The sequence below is a fragment of the Babylonia areolata genome, chromosome 19, assembly GCF_041734735.1.
Source record: "Babylonia areolata isolate BAREFJ2019XMU chromosome 19, ASM4173473v1, whole genome shotgun sequence".
Classification (NCBI taxonomy): Eukaryota; Metazoa; Mollusca; class Gastropoda; order Neogastropoda; family Buccinidae; genus Babylonia; species Babylonia areolata.
Genome location: NC_134894.1, coordinates 22,299,349 through 22,320,763, shown reverse-complemented (window position 1 = coordinate 22,320,763; position 21,415 = coordinate 22,299,349). Strand labels below are relative to the sequence as shown.

The 21,415-nt window shown below is 46.5% G+C and overlaps 1 protein-coding gene across 1 annotated transcript in view; it reads left to right on the top strand.

Moving 5' to 3' along the window:
* The window catches only part of LOC143293539 (uncharacterized), a 39,254-nt gene that overhangs the window by 22 nt on the left and 17,817 nt on the right, over window positions 1-21,415 (top strand). The window contains exons 1-3 of the mRNA XM_076604462.1: window positions 1-42; window positions 14,261-14,313; window positions 18,432-18,549. The exon at window positions 1-42 is cut by the window's left edge and continues 22 nt beyond it. Of these exons, the coding sequence (XP_076460577.1) occupies window positions 14,287-14,313; window positions 18,432-18,549 (145 nt within the window). The 5' untranslated portion in view covers window positions 1-42; window positions 14,261-14,286. The remainder of the gene's footprint in view (window positions 43-14,260; window positions 14,314-18,431; window positions 18,550-21,415) is intronic.

Sequence of the window (21,415 nt, the reverse complement as noted above, 5' to 3'; positions counted from 1 at the left end):
TCTCCTTGTTTGTGTCAGAACCAGCATCGATACGGAGTCGAGGTAAGTGCCGATCGAATTTTGTCCTGTGTCTGTCCATGTTGAATTGTCTATCCCCTCCTTTCTAAAACAATGGCGGGTCGGGGACGGGGGGATCGGTGCTAAAAAGACCGGCGAAGAGGGCCAGGCGAGCGAGTCAAGATGGCGGTGCGGGCAGAGACAGGCTTTGCTGCAGCCCGTGCTGTGCTTCTCTGGTGGTGGTGTGTGTCGTGCTCGGCCCTCTGTAGCAATGGCGGACTGTCGGCCACAGCAACCATGCACTGCACAGCGCGCCCTGTCTCTTCCAGTTCGGACACGTTCGTTCTCGTGATGAACTAAACTTGGCTTGAAATGTGTCGGCCGATATCATACAACAAAAACAACGCCGTTTGCTCGTCTGATTAGTTTGACGAAGAGTTCAGTTTTTTTTTTAGTTCCAAAACGATTGATGGTTGGGGAAAGGGGGAATGGTGTGGTGGGTGGAGTTGGTTTGGGGGGAAGGCTAGGGGGCGGGTGGTGAAGACGAGGGAAGTTGAAGGGATGAAGTGAAAAAGACAGAAAGGAAAACAGAAGACGTTATAACGGCTCTGGTGTTTTTTCCTCAAGACACTGACAGCAGAACCCCACCAGTGACTTGAGTCCTGTGGTAAACCAACGAACGGCTTACTAGTAACCAGCCAAGACTGACCAGTGCAGTGGAGTCTGTTACGTAAACCGTTATCGGTACGGCATGGACAGGGACAACATGGCCGTTGTGTGGGTAAAGTCTCCTATCACGGCTTTTCCCCCACTGTGGTGGAACGTCCGTTTGCAAACGTTGGGATTGCTTGCCTGTGTCTTAGTTAAAAGTCAGTGCAATATGTACGACGGATTTTTGTGTGTGTGCAATACAGTCAAGCTACTAATTTCGCAGCGCATGCAGTGACTTTCAAAGATGGTTATTAGAAAGAAAACAAGAAAAAACAGTGACATGGCCAGCATATATTTATGTACACACACACTGCCCATGGTTTTGTTTAAATAGAAATATCAGTGATATGAGACAGTAATATATTATGTGTGTACAATTCTTGATTGTGGTAAAATGTGAATTGACTGATACATCAGTAACCACAGTACGTGCACCCCTCCCGTCACACACACACACACACACACAGAGAACCCCACCTCCATCCATGTCATTTTCTTGCTTCATTGAATTTGAATCTTCGAGCATGTAAACGTCTTTTTCGTCAGTTCAACGTCTAAGTGATTATCTTTGTCACCAGGCTGTAATCTTCAGGCTCTGTTACAGTGCAAAGAAAAGGGGAGCACAACACAACACCATACACGCACACACACACACACGCACGCACGCACACACACACACACACACACACACACACACACACACACACACACACACACACACAGACTGGCACATCCTCAGTGCAGAAATGGACTATCGAAACCGAAACATAGACGTTCAGAGCATCCGTCCGCCTTCCCTACCCCACCTCCCCTCTATTTTATTTGTTCCGTTTTGCTGGTGGAACAATCACTTAGCGATGTTCCCTGTGTGGTCTGACTTTGGTAGACGTCCGGCGAAGTGATACTATGATAGTTGGACCTGTGACATTGTGATGTTCAGCATGGATTTGAAAACGTGACGTCACACAAAAGTAGGACACATTATCGGCATTCAGTGGGTGTGACACACTGTGCTAGGACGTTCACCAAGTTGTGTGCTGTGACGTTGACAGTGACTTAACTGAATGCCGAACTGCTGACACTGATCAAGTTGTGTGCCTAAATGCTGACAGTGACCGAGACGTTAACAAAGACCAAGTGGTGGTGTGACATCGGCAGTGACCCAAGTATATAAAATGACGTTGACATTGACTTTGTACCGTGACACTGACAGTGACCAAATTGGGTTGTGACATCGGCAGTGACATAGTTGTGTTGTGGCATTGGGAATGACTTGGTTGTATGATGACCCAAAAAGAGATTAAAAAAAAAATCACTTGCATATTGTGACATTAAAAGTAAAGCAACATTGGCGTTGTTGATAAACCTATAAAGTTTATGGCGTGACAGTGGCGTAAAAAGTTTGAGTTGCGCTAGTATGTGACAGTTGCGTGATTACGATAGCAACCTGTCTTTGCGATGTTGTGTGACTTGTGTACGAAACGGTCACACTGAGGACTACGATGTGGCATGACACTGACACTGCAGTGGTGGTGGTGTGTCGTGACCGCTTTCTATGTGCCCCAAAGGCAAACACACCTCACGTCCGGTTGAGAGCCCTGTTCATTGCTGACCACCACAAACTGATCGGTCGAGCGCGTTCTTCGGGTAGAAGCTGATAGACGTGCGACAGACTGACAGTGGCTGGCCGATGTGTGATGTGTGTGTGTGTGTTGGGGGGGAGGGGGGTTAGTTACTATTGACAGTCCAGCCATTGATTGTTGCCCAGTGGTCAGTTGAGCACATGATCACATGCTAGACTGGCAGTTCAGGCAGTACACACAGTTGATTTTTTTTTTTAAATGCCATTTTCGTCGTCGTTAATTTTAGTTGTGAAGGTGTTGTCGATCAAACTATAGGATAGAATGAGTTTTAACAAAAGTTCTCAGATTTAAGAAGTCAATGGGTGCTGTTAATTGACTAAGACAGATTATAGATAAACTTTAGATTATAATTATATTGATTACGAGAATTGTAAAAGGAAAAACTAATCGTAACTCCATTTTTTATTCGTTTTAAGTCACCATCCATTTCTGTGGTGAGAGGCCGGTGGGTGAAGGAAGAATTATTGACAAGCAGAGCAGGGAGGGAGGGGAGGGGGGGAGCAAGCACAAACGCTAAACGAACACCCCAGTATCAGTATCCAAGCCCTCAGCCCCCGGCCAGACTACTGAGCTCGTCTGCACGCGCACTGCACGCGCTAAAATCAGCTGGGCACGTCGCCAGTGTTCTGCCGTCATTCCGAGGGGGAAGGAAGGAAGGAAGGAGGGCAGGGGTCCAAAGGTCACCTCCCTCACCCTCTACCCGTTCAGTCTCTCCCCTCCCCCCCCCCCCCCCACACACACTCTCCTGTCCCCTTCACCCTCCCATCCCAACCAGCACCATCCGATCCCCCCACCCCTCTCTAGCTTCTTCATGCCTCCTCTGCGTCTAATGAAATCAGGCTACACAGTAACCCACCCCATCCCCCATCTCCAACCTCCACCCCTCCTCCCTCCTCCTCCAACTGCTTCAGTTCACCTTTTGCTCCTTCCTCCCCCACCCCCCTCCACACCCCTATCCTTCCCCCCCCCCATCCCCCCCACACACACACACAACCCACTTTACCACCACTCCACTATCAGACCCCCCCCACCTTACTTTGTTTCTCTCTCCCTCTCTTGCCGCTGGCCCTTAAGCCCCGCCCCCTTTGGCGGATAAAAGCTGGGCCGTCGCCTGGGCGGATTTGCGCCAACAGCAGTCCGGACTCGTGTGGTGAGGGGTGAGGAGGTGGGGGAGGTGGAGTTGGGGGTGGGGGGGGGGGGTGGGGGGGCGGGGGAATGGGCAGGGAGGGGGAGTGGTAGAAGGTGTTGGAGTAGCAGTAGGGGTGGGGGGTGGAGGTTGTCTAGGTCATGTGTGGTGTGTCAGGTGGGTGGCAGTGCGCGCGCGTGAGAAGGAAAGAGAGAGAGAGAGAGTGTGTGTGTGTGTGTGGCGGTGTGTGTGCGTGCACATGCGCGTTTAGCCATGGCGTGGTGGTGGTGGTAGTAGTGTGTGTGTGTTGCCGCTGGCGTTTTGTTGAGGAGGTATTGACTGGGGTCCACAGTTGGACCACACCGACCCGGAGTGTCGCTATGTGTGGCCGGGAAGGTTCAGACAGAAAGCACAGTGCCACTTGGCACACAAGAGACAGTTCGTTGTGTATGCCGACTCTGTGTATGTGTGCGTGCGTGTGTGTGTTTGTGTGTGTATGTGTGTGTGTCTCGGGGTTGGGGGAGGAAGAGGGGGGTGGGAAACAAAGGCTCACGGTCGGCTGACCAGCTGGTCACGTTGTACTGAGGGCCACTGGTCACTTCTTTCTTTCCTTCACTGGCCAGTGTTCTGTGTTCGGTCACCACAGACCCCTGTCGGTCTACCTCTGTTCCTGAAGTTGTGTCTACCACTGTGTAACTTGTGCCCACGGACCCCTGTCTACCAGTGAGTACTACTGTGTCTGTAACTTACGTCCACATACTTCTATCTGCCATCGTCTGTGTCTGTAACTCACGCCCACCTCTTGTTTACCACTGTCTTACTCGCGTCCACAGACCTGTATCTACCACTGTGTCTGTAATTCGCGTCCACAGGTCTCTATCTACCACTGTCTGTGTAACTCGCGTCCATTGACCTTTATCTACCACCGAGTAACTCACGTCAACAGACCTCTGTCAACCACTGTGTGTGTCTGTTAACTTACGTTAACAGACTATCTACCACTGTGTCTGTAACTTACGTCCACAAACCTCCACCACTGTCTAATCAACAGACCTCTACTACTGTCTGTGTCTGTAACTCGCGGCCACAGACCTCTGTCTACCACTGTCTGTAACTTACGTTCACAGACCTGTCTACCGCTGTCTGTAACTTACGTTCACAGACCTCTGTCTACTGCTGTCTGTAACTTACGTTCACAGACCTCTGTCTACTGCTGTCTGTAACTTACGTTTACAGACCTCTGTCTACCGCTGTCTGTAACTTACGTTTTCAGACCTCTGTCTACCGCTGTCTGTGTCTGTAACTTACATCCACAGACCTCTATCTACTACTGTCTTTGTGTCTGTAACTCACTTCCACCTCTATCTACTTCTGTCTGTGTCTGTAACTTACGTCCACAGACCTCTTATCTACCGCTGTCTGCAGCTTACGTCCACAGACGTCTATCTACCGCTGTCTGTAACTTACGTCCATAGATCTTTATCTACCACTGTGTGTGTCTGTAACTCACGTCAACAGACCTCTGTCAACCACTGTGTGTGTCTTTAACTTATGTTAACAGACTATCTACCACTGTCTGTAACTTACGTCCACAGACCTCCACCACTGTCTAACTTACATCAACAGACCTCTACTACTGTCTGTGTCTGTAACTCGCGGCCACATATCTCTATCTACCACTGTCTTTGTGTCTGTAACTCACTTCCACCTCTGTCTACTGCTGTCTGTGTCTGTAACTTACGTTCACAGACCACTGTCTACCGCTGTCTGTGTCTGTAACTTACGTCCACAGACCTCCACCACTGTCTAACGTATGTCAACAGACCTCTACCACTGTCTGTGTCTGTAACTCGCGGCCACAGACCTCTGTCTACCGCTGTCTGTGTCTGCAACTTACGTCCACAGACCTCTAACTACCGCTGTCTGTAACTTACGTTCACAGACTTCTGTCTACGGCTGTCTGTAATTTACGTTAGACCTCAGTCTACCGCTGTCTGTGTCTGTAACTTACGTTCACAGACGTCTATCTACCGCTGTCTGTAACTTACGTCCGTAGATCTTTATCTACCACTGTGTGTGTCTGTAACACACGTCAACAGACCTCTGTCAACCACTGTGTGTGTCTGTAACTTACGTCCACAGACCTCTATCTACCGCTGTCTGTGTCTGTAACTTACGTTCACAGACCTATCTACCGCTGTCTGTAACTTACGTCCATAGATCTTTATCTGCCACTGTGTGTGTCTGTAACTCACGTCAACAGACCTCTGTCAACCACTGTGTGTGTCTTTAACTTACGTTAACAGACTATCTGCCACTGTGTCTGTAACTTACGTCCACAAACCTCCACCACTGTCTACCTTATATCAACAGACCTCTACTACTGTCTGTGTCTGTAACTCGCGGCCACAGACCTCTATCTACCACTGTCTTTGTGTCTGTAACTCACTTCCACCTCTATCTACCTCTGTCTACCGCTGTCTGTGTCTGTAACTTACGTCCACAGACCTCCACCACTGTCTAACTTATATCAACAGACCTCTACTACTGTCTGTGTCTGTAACTCGCGGCCACAGATCTCTATCTACCACTGTCTTTGTGTCTCTTACTCACTTCCACCTCTGTCTACTTCTGTCTGTGTCTGTAACTTACGTCCACAGACCTCCACCACTGTCTAACTTATATCAACAGACCTCTACCACTGTCTGTGTAACTCGCGGCCACAGACCTCTATCTACCACTGTCTTTGTGTCTGTAACTCACTTCCACCTCTGTCTACTTCTGTCTGTGTCTGTAACTTACGTTCACAGACCTCTGTCTACCGCTGTGTCTGTAACTTACGTCCACAGACCTATCTACCGCTGTCTGTAACTTACGTCCACAGACCTATCTACCGCTGTCTGTAACTTACGTCCACAGACCTATCTACCGCTGTCTGTAACTTACGTCCACAGACCTCTATCTACCGCTGTCTGTAACTTACGTTCACATACCTCAGTCTACCGCTGTCTGTGTATGTAACTCCCACTTCTATCTACTTCTGTCTGTGTCTGTAACTTACGTTCACAGACGTCTATCTACCACTGTCTGTAACTTACGTTCACAGACTTCTGTATACCGCTGTCTGTATGTTCACAGACCTATTTCTACCACTGTCTGTATCTGTAACAGTCCACAGACGTCTGTCTACCGCTGTATGTGTCTGTAACTTAACTGCTGGCGACTGTCTCCCTATGTGTCTGTGACGCCCACAGACTGTTGTGTCGATCATGTCCGTAGACCTCTGTCTAGTGTCTAGTTACGTCCACAGACCCTTGACCTGTGTCTAGGTCACGTCCACAGACCTCTGTCTGGTGTCTAGGTCACGTCCACAGACCCCTGTCTAGTGTCCAGGCCTTGTCTACAGACCTCTCTCTATTGTCTGGGTCACGTTCACAGAGCTATCTATAATCATGCCATTCCAACAAGGTCTTGGAGTTACTTGCTATACCCGCGGAGTTCTGGAGGTTGTGACTGCTGTCAGTGGTAGTGGCCTATTGTTAGTGAAACCTGAACATACTCCACGCCGATGAATGGAGTTTAATGACCTGTTGGCAAAAAGTCCATGTTGTTTAGGTCCAGGGGGTCTTGGTTCGGTGATGGTTGCCTTGTTCGATAAGGGGCGAGTCCTGGATGTCTGTTCGGGTGGGAGGTCCGTCTGGCGTTCCGGGGGGAAACAGCTAAATCAAGAAACAAGACAACTACGGCGTTTAGTTTGCAAAGTCTCGGGGGAAAAAATAGCAGAAAGCCTGAGGTTGCATCGTGCGCTTCCTTTGTGTGTGTGTGTGTGTGTGTGTGTGTTTGAATAATCTTCACTTGTTCAACAGTACACATGATTACAATGCTAACAAAGAAGCTTAAAGCTTATAGTGTGCTTAACATGACGACTGATGAACCATATTGTCATTTGTATCAAACACCTTATTCATAAACAGTAAGTGAAGAAATAAAACAAACAAATGCACAAATAAGTAAAATAATGCTTCTGTCAATATTAACAGGAAATCAAATTTATATAATTGTAGACACCAGAGGTGTCAGCCTGATGAAGGAGAAACACTAGGGGGAAAAAGTGTGGATGCGTTTCGGCCAACTCGCTGAAATAATTGCAGTGTGTATTGTTTGGGAGACTTGAAAACTTTCTGGCACTCGGGGTGAAAGAATGTGTTATGTTTTCCTCTGCGGTACCTTTCTTTCTGCAGGTCGCATTCTGGAATATGGATTTCATGCCGGTAACAGTTCTGGAACTGGGTTACATGGCTTGATTGGATAGGTTTTATGGACGCAAACTATTTACGATTCTGGGACACTATTAATTCCTTTCTTCATCTTTTTTTCAACGAAAAGAAACCAGATTCTTTATGTAAAGCTTAATGATTTTTTTTCTTTTTAATGACCTCAGTTTTTGCAGGGTAGTCTTTCCATCCGGCCCACCGCTTTTGCGGGTGGAACGGTAAGCGGTACGTTCCCAGTGTGTTGACATGAAGCGCCGCTAGACGTTAATTAGTCTGGAATACAACAGACTGACGAGACGAAACCGGTTATCCTTTCATACTTCTGTTTACTCCAGGGAAATGAGGGCAAAGGGTGGTAGGTAAGTGCCGTTTTTTTGGAGTGACCAGGTACTGGCCCTCTAAATTGTATATTGATATTCTTCTTTAGAACAAACCAACACTAACAGCGATTGATATGCTGGAACGTTTCCTTTAATTGTAGCTGACAGTCGAGGACATATGCGGGTGGTGTTCCTTTAATTATAGTTCACAGTACGTGACACGGTCATGTCTTTTTTGTTGTGTTGTTGTTGTTGGTTGTGTTTTGTGTGTGTGTGTGTGTGTGTGTGTGTGTGTGTGTGCGTGTGTGTACACGTGTGTGTGTGTGTGTGTGTACACGTGTGTGTGTACACGTGTGTGTGTGTGTGTGTGTGTTTACTGCCCCATCATCTGCACCGTTTCAGCGGCATCACATCACTCCCATGCCGCTCATTCCGAGCCCATTATACACGGCCATATCCGGGTTCGTCTGTTGCAGTCACACCGATTATTACCCTGTTAGTATAAGAACAACAACTGAAACCCAGTTGCATATATCAGATACGCGAATATTCGTCTCTTTGGACGTAATATGACAACCCATGCCATACTAGAATAACCGTTTTGGTGACCACCATAGGGGAGGAGGGCATCAGTCTTAAAAAAAAAATGTAATGGTTATGTGTATATCCGTTCTGGTTCTTGACAGATTTATCGCACTTCATTTAGACTGAAAAAAAAACTTTTATATTTATATTCATTTCAGAGTGGAAGTGCCCCCCAAACAAAACGGCACTTAAAACAAAATGTTCTTTTCTAAGTCAGTTACAAAAAACAGGTTCGGGGGATCGGAAAACCCCAGCGATTGTGCTGTGGTACGGAGGGGTGAAGATTAACTGGCATGTAGTATAAGTTCTGTGATATGGAGGATTGGATAACTCAAGGTTACAAGTTGTGCTGCAGCAAAGAGGATTAGAAATTAACTCCCCTGTAAACTGCCCAGAAACATCGATAATTGGAGAACTCCGAGAAGTTTTGCGACAGCATGGAGGATTGGGTAATCAAGTCTTTCGTTACTGGTCATTTCTAAACGGCTACTGCCCTTGGTAAAGTTGCTGTGGTGAGTTTAACAACATATTGGCGATCTGTTGTTCGTGGCTGTGGTCTTTTCCTTGGAAGGGAGGTGTGGTCGAGGCATTGGTCCTGTTGTCCTGTGGGGGACGGGGGCAATAGCCAAGTTTTTAAAGCGTTGGACTTTCAATCTGAGGGTCCCGGGTTCGAATCACGGTGACGGTGCCTGGTGGGTAAAGGGTGGAGATTTTTACGATCTCCGAGGTCAGCATATGTGCAGACCTGCTAGTGCCTGAACCCCCTTCGTGTGTAAACGCATGCAGAAGATTAAATACGCACGTTAAAGATCCTGTAATCCATGTCAGCGTTCGGTGGGTTATGGAAACAAAAAACATACCCAGCATGCACACCCCCGAAAACGGAGCATGGCTGCCAACGTGGCGGGGTAAAAACGGTCATGCACGTAAAAGCCCCTCGTGTACATGCGAGTGTACGTGGGAGTTGCAGCCCACGAAAGCAGAAGAAGAAGTCCTGTGGGGGTGTAGTCCTGGCTGGCGGTCCGAGGAAGAGGGGGGGGGGGGGGGGGGGTGCTGGGGGGTCCTGGACGTTGGCGTGTGTGGGAAGTCCGGGTCTGCGGTCCCGAGGGGGGTCCTTGCTGTGTCCTGGCTGCTGCCGAGTGGGGGAGTCCTGGTTGCCCATGGTTACTGCCGCCCGCTTTTGTAGGGGAACATGCCCCTCGCTTTCCTTTACTCTGTCCCCTTTTCCCCATTTCTCTTTATTTTAAGTTAATGTTTGAGCCCCAAGTAAGAAACAAGCCAAGTGAACACGCTAAAAAAAAAAAAGATGGATAAAAAAAGCTTTCAGTCGAGGCAGAGCAGAAAAACCCTGAAAAGATTGCGCTGAGAGCTTGGCTAAAAGGAATGAGTCATTGCTTGTAGCCTTGAACGGTGTTTGATTGGCTGGAGCATGGCGGACTTGGGCTGGGCGTCTTATCACTGAGTTCGCCGCGAAATTTGGCCAAACAGGGCACCCTGACCGGCCTGGTTTGCATCACTTTGACATGGTAAAATATCTATCGCCAAGCAAGTAGGAAAGTTCAAACTCCCTCATTTTCCTGCGTTTTCTGTCTCACGTTCGCTGTGTGCAATAGAGGAAGACGTGGAACAGTTTTCTGACGTCGATTTTTTTATGTGATTATCTTTTGATTTGATTCATTTGAACTGAGTGAAAAGGTGAGGGTTTGACTTCCAAGCAGTTGTTTACCACGAAAATGGCAGTGACAGTGTGCAGCAATCAATATGATTGTTTCATGGTTTGTTACTCTCGTGTGACATGGATTTGACAAGCTGTGACAGTCACACCCTGGTACACGTACATGACGGGAAGTGTAGGAACCTCATGCGTTGTTGCTGCTGCTGTGTGTGTGTCATATAGGTCGTGTTGTAGTTTGTTGCACTGAAACGGTATATGCTGCAGCTGTATAGTGACATTGTTGACACTGTGATATTATTATTATATGTGTTTGGTTACCTCGTTCTGCGCAAGTTAATGACATTACAGGACGACCAATCTGTCGTGAGTGAGTACAGACATGTTTGATGTCTGTCTGTACAAGTTGTTGTCTGTGTGCGTGCGTTGTTGCCTTTGTTCACATGAGACACCATAATTGTTACCTGTCCGTCCCACTTTGCGACACCACACACACACACACACACACACACACACAAGTTGGTTCACACAGTTGTATTCAAACAGATTCATAATTCCGTAAAGAGCAGCATGTTACATGTGTCCATTGTTCTGTAATACATTGCAGAGAGGATACAAAACAGGTACCCCTTTCACATTTGTTTTCACTTTGGAAATCCAGGAAATGAGGGCAAAGGGCAGACAAGTGCCGCTTTCGGAGTGATAAACCACTGGGCCCCCTAGAGCGGCTGGCAGGAACACTGAGCTGAATAAGGAGTTTACTTCTTCACAAGTTGTGCTGCAGCACGTAGGATTACAGATGAACCACTGACAGCCGGTGGTCTGTAGGTCAAATTGTTCACGTCGGCATGTTGGGGGTGGGGATTGAGGGTGGGGGGCGTGTGGGGTGGTGGGAGAGGAGGTTGTGGGGAGGGGTGTGGGGGTGGGGAAGAGGGCTGAGTCGGTCCTGTTGTTGATACACGTCGAACTCCTGTTATCTCTGGTGCCCCCCCCCCTCCCCTCCCCTCACCTCCCCTCCTCCACACAGACACTTTCATTCCCCTCCAGTCCACTTTGACCCCCCACCCCCCACCGACCCCCTCCTCGCTCAGCAGCCTCTTGCCATTGGGTCTGATGTCACACAGCCTTAACAATGCAAGTCACACGGCCTGGGCCGTATGAAGGATGGCGTCTGTCGCCACTCCACCCTTTCTCCACACCCTCCACCACACAGTCGACCAGTTGTGGGATTTCCGGAAGTGAGTTGCCGAGTTTGAGCGCGCATGTGTGTGTGAGTTTGCGCACATGTGCATTTAGTGATATTTGCTTACAGATTCAAAGTAACTATTTGCCTCTCTCTCTCTCATTTGTTTGAAATATCCTCTTAAAAGAAGATAAGTTAAATGAATGAATAAGCAACTAAGGCAAATGAATAGATAAATTGATAGCAAACCAATCGACTAAATAAATAAATGTTTCGAACCCAGACAGTGGGTTGTCATTGCAGTACACACACGTATCTTGATGACCGTCTGTTTACGTTTTATGCACACAAATTTCAAGAAAGTTTACTGTACATTTTTTTCAGCGAAAGAATTTTTTTTTTAAAGCACATGGTCCACCGCACTTCTACAACACAGTTTTCGAAGGCATCATGTGAACCTGTCTTCAGTGCCATTTTCATGCTATCTGTCTAGGTACAAATTATGAACAAGATAACTGATCAATAACAATAACTGATAATAATAACACATTTCAGTAATTGATTCAATTGATAGCTATAAGCATGTTATTATTTCAGAAACACTAGTTGCTGACAAATCAATGTAAAACATTCACTACGGTCAGGGATGTATGAAACTGGTTTCACTGCACGGAGAGTGAAAACGCGGGAAGGAATCAGGGGGGACCACTTGACAAGGAGGGAATAACAAGCAGTAGCAGCAGCAGCAAGAAGTATGGTGAACCATTACTTCCATCGTAGTCTATTCATTAATTTTAAAATTATTTCATTTAATTAATTAAAAAAAATCTATTTTAGATTTAATTTTCTTGGTCTTATCTGACATTAGATTTTCTTCTACTCGTTTACAGGTGATAGTGTGAGAAATCCTCAGCACGAAATTGTTTTGAGGTTCGGCTAATTTTTTTCTAACATAATTACTAGACTAATTCACCTGTTATCCTTGGCTTCATGAACGTATTTACCCAGATCCAGATCTCTAGTGCCCCCCCCCCCGACCCCCCGCCCCATCCCCCACCACCGTTTCATGTCCCTCACACACACAGACACACACACACACACACTTTTTGTTCTCCTCCATTCTCCTTTGCCCTCGTCACTCCTCGGTCTGCAGGTTCGGCGATCTCTTGCCATTGGTCGCACAGCCTGAACAATGCAAGTCACCCAGCCTGGGCCCTGAAGGATGGCGTCCTTTCGCCACCTCCTCATCCACCAGTCAGTCAAAGGTGGCATTTCCGGAGGTGGGTTGCCGGGAAATAAGTTTTCACCCGACCGCCGTTTGAAGATGACGTCACACCGAAACTGAGTGACGACAGACACCAAACGGAGGACGCAGACAGAAAGAAGTCTCTGCAAAATGACAGCTGCTCTACGAGTTCTTGTGAAGTGTTAAAAATTGGCGCAAAGTGTGTGCCTGGACCAGCCGAACCAAAAAAGTTTGTCTTTGTCCGTGTCGGAACCAATCGATCAACATTACAAAATTATTGTTTTGCTGGAACCAGTCGATTTGTGCCGGAGCCAGCCCATGTGAGTGTTGTCATGGTTTCAACGACCTCGTATTCATGTCTTTCTGTTCTGGTGATTGTCGACTGCTCTTGTTTTTCGATTTAATTTTCCTTTTTATTTAATTATTTAATTATCGTTTATTTCTTGCCATAAGATGAAGCTATTGGATACCAAATATTAGAAAAACTCTCGCTTAAACATGACACGAAGAACTGCAGCTACGTAACTTCCCATTAAAAAAAGAAAGAAAAAAATATATAAAGAAGAAAAAGATAAAGAAATAAATACTTAATGAAATGGAGGAACAGATACGGAAGTGAAAACGTAGTTTGACGTGAGACATCTCCAAAAGAGGACAAAGCAAGTTTAAGAAAGTTAACTTTACCATAGGGCATTTCAGTGCCACTAGCAGATTACGTCAGTTCAGTTGTCACACAGACTGTACAAGAGAGATGAATAATAATAATAATAAAAAACAAAAAACAAAAACCAACAACAAACAAACCCTCCCACAAAAAAACTACAACAACAAAAAAACAAAACATTCACAACACATCCGAGCATGTTTAGCGTGTGTAACTATTTCTTACCAAGGATTCATCAACGGTCGAAGGGACAAAACGCCGATTTCACGTTTGCAGTCAGAATGCGTGAAGAAGAAACGGACCATGTTTTCAGACACGTAGCATGTGTTATTAAAACAAAACAAACCTCGAGAACCTAAAATGACTGAACCTGCCACCCGGGCCCACCTCCAACATACACACACACGCATACCCTTCCGTTCTTCCTCAGTCTTTGGAAGTATGTTCTCAGTCCTCAGCTGGTCTGTACGACTAGCTTGACTGAATGATACACGAATTTATGTCTTGAAGTCGTCGTCTTGTTCCTTCCTACACAGTTGTTCCGCTTTGCGATTTTCTCCACTAGTAAGTTGTTAGTGACACCAGATCGGCGGGGGCTGTCAGTCCTGCTTTTAGTTACAGTGCGAGTATGTGTGTGTGTGTGTGTGTGTGTGTGTGTGCGTGCGCGCGCGCTTGTGTATGTGTACGTGTGTGTGTGCTAGCGCGCGCGCGCGCGTGTGTGTACAGTATGTGTGAAGCAAAATGAAACGGTCACTCAAAGAAATATCACAGTCGTAACATACCCCATGTGTTTTGGTTTGTTTCGTTTTCCCTGTTTGGTTTTAAATAGTGTTTTTCAGCTGGATAACGAGGAAGTCTTACAGTCATGTTCGCTGGCGGTCCATTTCCAAAGGTCAGTCAGGGGACCTATGACACATGAAAATACATTACAATACATTATAATATATTATGATACAGTTTGTTTTTCCAGCAGCAGATGTGCACGCTTTGACTCAGTGAAACTGACACTCCGGTGGAATGGATTACGAAACGTTACATTTTTTTGTTGTTGACTCGGTTATTAGATGATGACATAGAAAAAAGGAAAGATAAAGTAAATGACAAACACAGTGAATCACCAGCGTCCTGCAGCAGGTGGTGAAATGATAGCTATACTGTGTGCACTGTCCCTAACATAAAGTAAATAGCCCAACTAGTCTAACACCATACTGTACATACCATCGCTAATTTGCCATACCACGTTCATGCGTAGAACGTCTGTCCCATTTTTGCAAGCTCGAATGAGGCCTTTGAGAAATACTTAAGCAAGACTCGAGACTTTAATGGCTTCGAATAGAATAATTTAGCATGCGCATGGGGTCCCATTTAGAATGACAGCAGCCACCACCCACTCCACACTTACAATCGCAGAAAACAAAGGCGGCTCGCGCATGCTCTCCACGGCACGCTCCCCCCTCTCTCCCTCCTCTCCCCACTTTCCACCCCACGAATGTTCCGCTGATGATTGCCTCAAAACACAGTATTAATGGCAAGACCACTTTCGAGTTTTCGTATTCATCCCTGTCTAACTCTCCATCAAGAGAAGAAAAATCATGCTGAGAACACTAGTTGTGACAACTGTAAACACAACCACCACAGAGTTGGCAGGTAAAAATGATACGACTCGACTGAGAAAACAATACAACTAAAAACAACCACCACAGCACTAGCATGGCGAATCTTTGTTGTAGTGAACTGATTACAGGATAGTTATTTCCAGTAAGAGAAATCCATGTTCAATTAATACCACACACAGGCACACACATACACACACACACACACACACACACACACACACACTGTACGAGAATCACATTCATTTTGAAAACATAAAAGACAATGTTTAACACACGCGAAGTTGAAGAAACCTTACAATGAAACACACATGACTAATTCCCCATTGTAGCACAGCGTTACGTATTAGCCCAATGGCATTGACGACTCCTCGAAACATGGTGTTGTAACGGACGCCATTGTGGAAACGAACAATGTGCAGGCCGGGTAGGGACCATAAGGGGGAATCCTTCCATGCCTGGACACAGTCTGACTGGCCGATGTGTGTGTGTGTGTGTGTGTGTGCGGTAATTCCAGTATGGAAGCTTCGCGCCCTGCCGCGGTCTGCCTTTCCTGACTGGTGAGGGGTCTGTGCTCTTTCAGTGCATTGGGACATACGTGTGTGTGTGTGTGTGTCAGTGTGGGTGACCAGGGTGGAGAAAGAAGTGGCTTGAATTGTAAGCGGAAGAAGCAAGTGTGTACAGGTCGAGTCGAGAGAAGAGCAGTGAATGTGTGAGTGCGGCAGGGAAGGAAGAAGAGGGGACGGGGTGAGGGAGAGAGAACAGTAACCCCCATGAGGGGAGGGGTAGTGGCGGGTGAGGGGTGGGGTGGGGTGTGGGTTGGCAGTCCCACACAGGCCTGTATCTCTTGCCAACCTTCACGCCTGCCCCGAACGGCGGGGCATGCGCAGAGGCCGGGACCGGAGAGGCTGCAAGCGTATGATTAGTCCTATGCTAATGAGCTCGCGGGGTTCTGACCCCGCGTGCAAGGTAGGCCGACACTGATTGGCTACAGCTCGTTCTGTCGGGGCTGGCCCCCCCCTTTCTCCTTCTCCTCCTCCCACTCGGCGTGCTGGCAAGCTGACGCTCCACCGTGTGCCTCGCGCCTGAGCCTGACGTCATTGCCATGGAAACCGGCAGGGGGTGAAAGAAGGTGGCAGCGCGAGTGGTGGGGTTTGCGTTCTCCGTGTGCCACACGATTGTGTGTGTGTGTGTGTGTTTGCTCGGAAACGGCTTGCAGACAAGGGGAAAAGTGTACCTGTTTGGCTTGTGGCCTCACAGATGGATGAGGGAGGGAGAGTAGCGCGAGAGAGAGAGAGAAAGACATCGAAAGAAAAGAAGCGCGGCTGTCTAGTGAAAGCTGGCAGGCCTTCGAGTGGAAAAAAAAAGAAAAAGGGGGGGGGTGGAGGGAGAGTAAGGGGAGGTAATTGAAGAGGATGGGGAAGGAAAGGGGGGGGTGGAAACTGGCAGTACAGAGCAGTGCTGTGAAGAAGTTTGGCTGATAGTAAAAGGGGAGAGAGTGGGGAAAGGAGCACAGAGCTTCGTGTGGTTCGGATTGAGGGAGGTGAGGAGGAAACACTGCGGTGAGTTGTTGGGTGGGTGCTGCTACTACTACTACTATTGCTTTTGTTGCTGCTGCTACTACTACTACAACCTATGTATGTAGATCTATATCGCGCACACTCTGCTGTTCGAAGCGCATAGAAGGATATAGCACTGCGACGGGTAACTAGTTCGGAAATGAGAGAGAGGGAAGGGATGCAGCGTTTTGAAGGCAGGAGTAGTTCTGTGGAGAATGGAGTGTTTTGGTTGAGTGGATAATCGCGGTACTCAAAGGGCAATGTCTATGTGATGGACACAAGAAAGACACCGTTATTAAACCGCACAGTTAAGTTGTGTTACTAAACGCATGCAAAGACAGACAGCAAATCAGAAACCGTTGAAATAATGATAGATACTCACACTCTATCCAGAAAACTGCTCGTATTGCTTTACAAAACACATGATTTTGTATACAACACTTACCATAACATATATGTCACTTATACACACCAGAAATACCCAACAGACTATTCAAATTCACACACGCGCGCGCTCGATGCATACACACCCGCCCCCTCTCCTCACACTCAGACATTCAGACATACATACATATATAAACATTCACTTACACACATTGTCAAGCATACCAGATATACATGAGCGTACTCTGGATGAACATTCAGCAGCGAAACTTACTGCTGAGAGAAACAGTTACAGCTGTAGTTATTTCAGACAGTATATTAATTTCAGCACTTGGAACTTAGAACTCTGTCTGTTGGTCACGGTGTATTGTTGATCAAATCGTATGTTAATTAACCGAGGGGAAGGGTGGGGGAGCGCGGGGCGTGTGTGTATGGGGGTGAGGGTTGGGGGTTGGTCTGAGTCAGAAACTAATTAAGTTTGTTGACTGGTTAGCAACGGTCTGTGATGCTGAGAGAAGCTGGGGGAGGGGGGCGGGGGTCAGTGAGGTTGATTGACAGTCGACTGTGAGAGACCTTTTTCCCTCCCCGAAGAGGACGAAAATGAGTAACATTTTTCGTTAACTAGTTCGTCTTGGATGGAATGATTGTGTATGTGTGTGTGTGTGTGTGTGTGTACGCGCGCGGGTCCGTGTGTTTGTGTGTGACAGAGACGGGTCGTTTGTTGTTAATTAAAATGTGAGTGTGTTTTAGGAAAGCAGGGTGTGTGTGTGTGAGGGGGGGGGGGGGTACTCTCGGGTGTGCCTGTTTGTACTGTGTTGGTCGTTAGTTCGGTTTAGTGTGGATGTGTTTGCGTAAGGGTGGGAGGAGGGATTGTGAAGCTCTGGAAAGAGTGGGAGGCCTGTGCGCATTGGTAATGCGAATCACGGGCCTCCGGTACCCTCAGTGAGTGTTGAATGAGCACGCAGCTTTATAGTGTGAACGCCTATTAGACAACACAGCTACAGATGTGTGCGCTCTTTACACAGACAGCACAGCTACAGATGTGCACGTTCTTTACACAGACAACACAGCTACAGATGTGCACGTTCGTTACACAGACAGCAGCTACAGATGTGCACGTTCTTTACACAGCCAACACAGCTACAGATGTGCACGTTCTTTACACAATCACAGCTACAGATGTGCACGTTCTTTACACAATCACAGCTACAGATGTGCACGTTCTTTACACAATCACAGCTACAGATGTGCACGTTCTTTACACAGTCACAGCTACAGATGTGCACGTTCTTTACACAATCGCAGCTACAGATGTGCACTGTCTTTACACTGATACATATTATGACTGTACAGACGTTCTAAAACACAGGCAACACAGCTACAGATGCGTGCCGATAGCGCTTTGGATGACCCGTCTGTATTATCACTCTTTGCTGTTTGTTGTCCTGTTTCAGATGCCTCCTCCGGTGAAACGGCGGGTGATGGTGCCAGACCTAAACCCTAACCTGGTCTGTGTGCTTTGCAGCGGCTATTTCATCGATGCCACCACCCTTACCGAGTGTCTGCACTCGTGTAAGTAGTTACTGTGTTGGCACTCCTTTAAGTAGTTCCCTGCCTGTACTCTTGCAGGTAGCTCCCTGTCTGTACTCTTGCAGGTAGTTCCCTGTCTAGTAGTCCTGTCTGAGTAGTTCTGTAAGTAGTTACTGTGTTGGCACTCCTTTAAGTAGTTCCCTGCCTGTACTCTTGCAGGTAGTACCCTGTCTGTACTCTTGCAGGTAGTTCCCTGTCTGTACTCTTGCAGGTAGTACCCTGTCTGTACTCTTGCAGGTAGTTCCCTGTCTAGTAGTCCTGTCTGAGTAGTTCTGTAAGTAGTTACTGTGTTGGCACTCCTTTAAGTAGTTCCCTGTCTGTACTCTTGCAGGTAGCTCCCTGTCTAGTAGTCCTGTCTGAGTAGTTCTGTAAGTAGTTACTGTGTTGGCACTCCTTTAAGTAGTTCCCTGTCTGTACTCTTGCAGGTAGCTCCCTGTCTGTACTCTTGCAGGTAGCTCCCTGTCTAGTAGTCCTGTCTGAGTAGTTCTGTAAGTAGTTACTGTGTTGGCACTCCTTTAAGTAGTTCCCTGTCTGTACTCTTGCAGGTAGCTCCCTGTCTAGTAGTCCTGTCTGAGTAGTTCTGTAAGTAGTTACTGTGTTGGCACTCCTTTAAGTAGTTCCCTGTCTGTACTCTTGCAGGTAGCTCCCTGTCTGTACTCTTGCAGGTAGTTCCCTGTCTAGTAGTCCTGTCTGAGTAGTTCTGTAAGTAGTTACTGTGTTGGCACTCCTTTAAGTAGTTCCCTGTCTGTACTCTTGCAGGTAGCTCCCTGTCTAGTAGTCCTGTCTGTGTAGTTCTGTAAGTAGTTACTGTGTTGGCACTCCTTTAAGTAGTTCCCTGTCTGTACTCTTGCAGGTAGCTCCCTGTCTGTACTCTTGCAGGTAGTTCCCTGTCTAGTAGTCCTGTCTGAGTAGTTCTGTAAGTAGTTACTGTGTTGGCACTCCTTTAAGTAGTTCTCTGTCTGTACTCTTGCAGGTAGCTCCCTGTCTAGTAGTCCTGTCTGAGTAGTTCTGTATGTAGTTACTGTGTTGAGCAGTTGTCTTTCTGTACTCTTGCAAGTAGTTCCCTGTCTGTAGTCCTGTCTGAATAGTCCTGTAAGTTGTTACTGTGTGAGCTCTCCTTTAAGCAGTATCCTGTCTGTGCTCCTGTCTGTACTCATGGAAATAGTGCCCTGTTTGTACTCCTGTCTGTACTCCTATAAGTATCCCCTGTCTGCGCTCATGTAATTAGTTCCCTGTCTGTACTCCTTTAAGTTAGAGTAGTTTTCTGGTCTGTGCTCCTGTTAGCTATTCCTTGCCTGCTCTTCTGTGAGAAGTTCACTTTCTGCAGTCCAGTGAGTGGTCCTGTGCACTCATGTAAGGAGTTCCCTGTCAGTTGTGAATACCCATGCAAGTAGTCCTCTGTTTGTACCCGTGTAAGCAAATTGTCCTTTGTCTGTACACGTGTGTTCTTTGAGGTCCAGTATGAATGTACTGTATTCTTAAACATTCTTTTATTTGAGAACATATGTTTATTACTCTTGTTTAATCAAGTAATCCGCATGTGTGGGGTAGGTGGGGGTGGGAGGGATGCGGGTGTGTGCTGATTATCTGGTTGCGGTTTTCCACAATTTATCTTTATTCTTATCTGTCTATTATAATCAATGTGCAGTATAGTAGGCTATGTTTATAATTATATTCAAATAATGTTTCTTAATTCTTTCTTTTTTTTACATTAAAAATACTAGTTATTACCAGCAGTGTGTGGATGTATGTATGAAACGGTGTATGTGATTTTTTTTTTTTTACATTTGTATCTTCGTAATATTCGTAAAAGCTGTTGTTGACTTTTACAGTTATGGTCCCCATGTTGTTTACTTGTCTATGTTGTGATAATGCACCTGACCAAATTTCTCCAGTTGGAGATAATAAAGTTATTCTTATCTTATCTTATCTTGTTTGTGCTGTATGAAGCCTGTAGTATGCACTATGAGGGGATTTTTCCCTCCCTGTATGTCTGTTCTAAGTATTCTTGTATATCTGCATTGTGTGACAAGGCCTATACATATATGTATACATATATGATATATATGTGTGTGTGTTTACAGTGTGAGTAGTCCTGAATGTCTATAGTATGTGAGTAGTCTTGTTTGAGTAGTTCTGTGTGTCTTTAGTGTGTGAGTAGTCTTGCATGTCTGTGCTGTGACTATTCCTGTATGTCTGTAGTGTTTTAATAGTCCTGTATGTCTGTAGTGTGTGAGCAGTCCTGCATGTCTGCAGCATGTCCTGCCTGTACCGCGAGTAGTGCTGTATGTCTTCAGTGTAAGAGTATGTATGTACTGTGATAATAGTCCTGTCTGTACTGAGTAGTCATGCATGTACTTTGAGTAGTCCTGTTATGTTTCTAGGTGTGAGTAGCCCTTTATGTGTATTAATTTTTATGGACTGTAAGTTTGTATGTTTGTGCTGTGAGTGGGCCAGTATTTCTGCACTGTGAGTAGTCGAGTAGTCTCTATGTCTGTAGTTTGTGAATAGTCACATATGTCAGTTTGTGAGTAGTCACATGTGCCTGTGGTTTGTGAGAATTCCAGTGTGTGCATGTATGCACTGTTAATATGTCTGAATGTATGTATTGTGAGTTATAATGTATGTCTGAGCAATACGAGCAGTCCTGTATGTGTTTACTATGTGCGTAGCCCTGTATGTGTATATGTATACACTGTTATTATGTCTGTATGATTGTAATGTGATTAGGTCTGTCTGTCTGTACAACACCCTTTCTGTTTGTTTTACTATGTGCGTAGCCCTGTATGTGTATATGTATACACTGTTGTTATGTCTGTATGATTGTAATGTGATTAGGTCTGTCTGT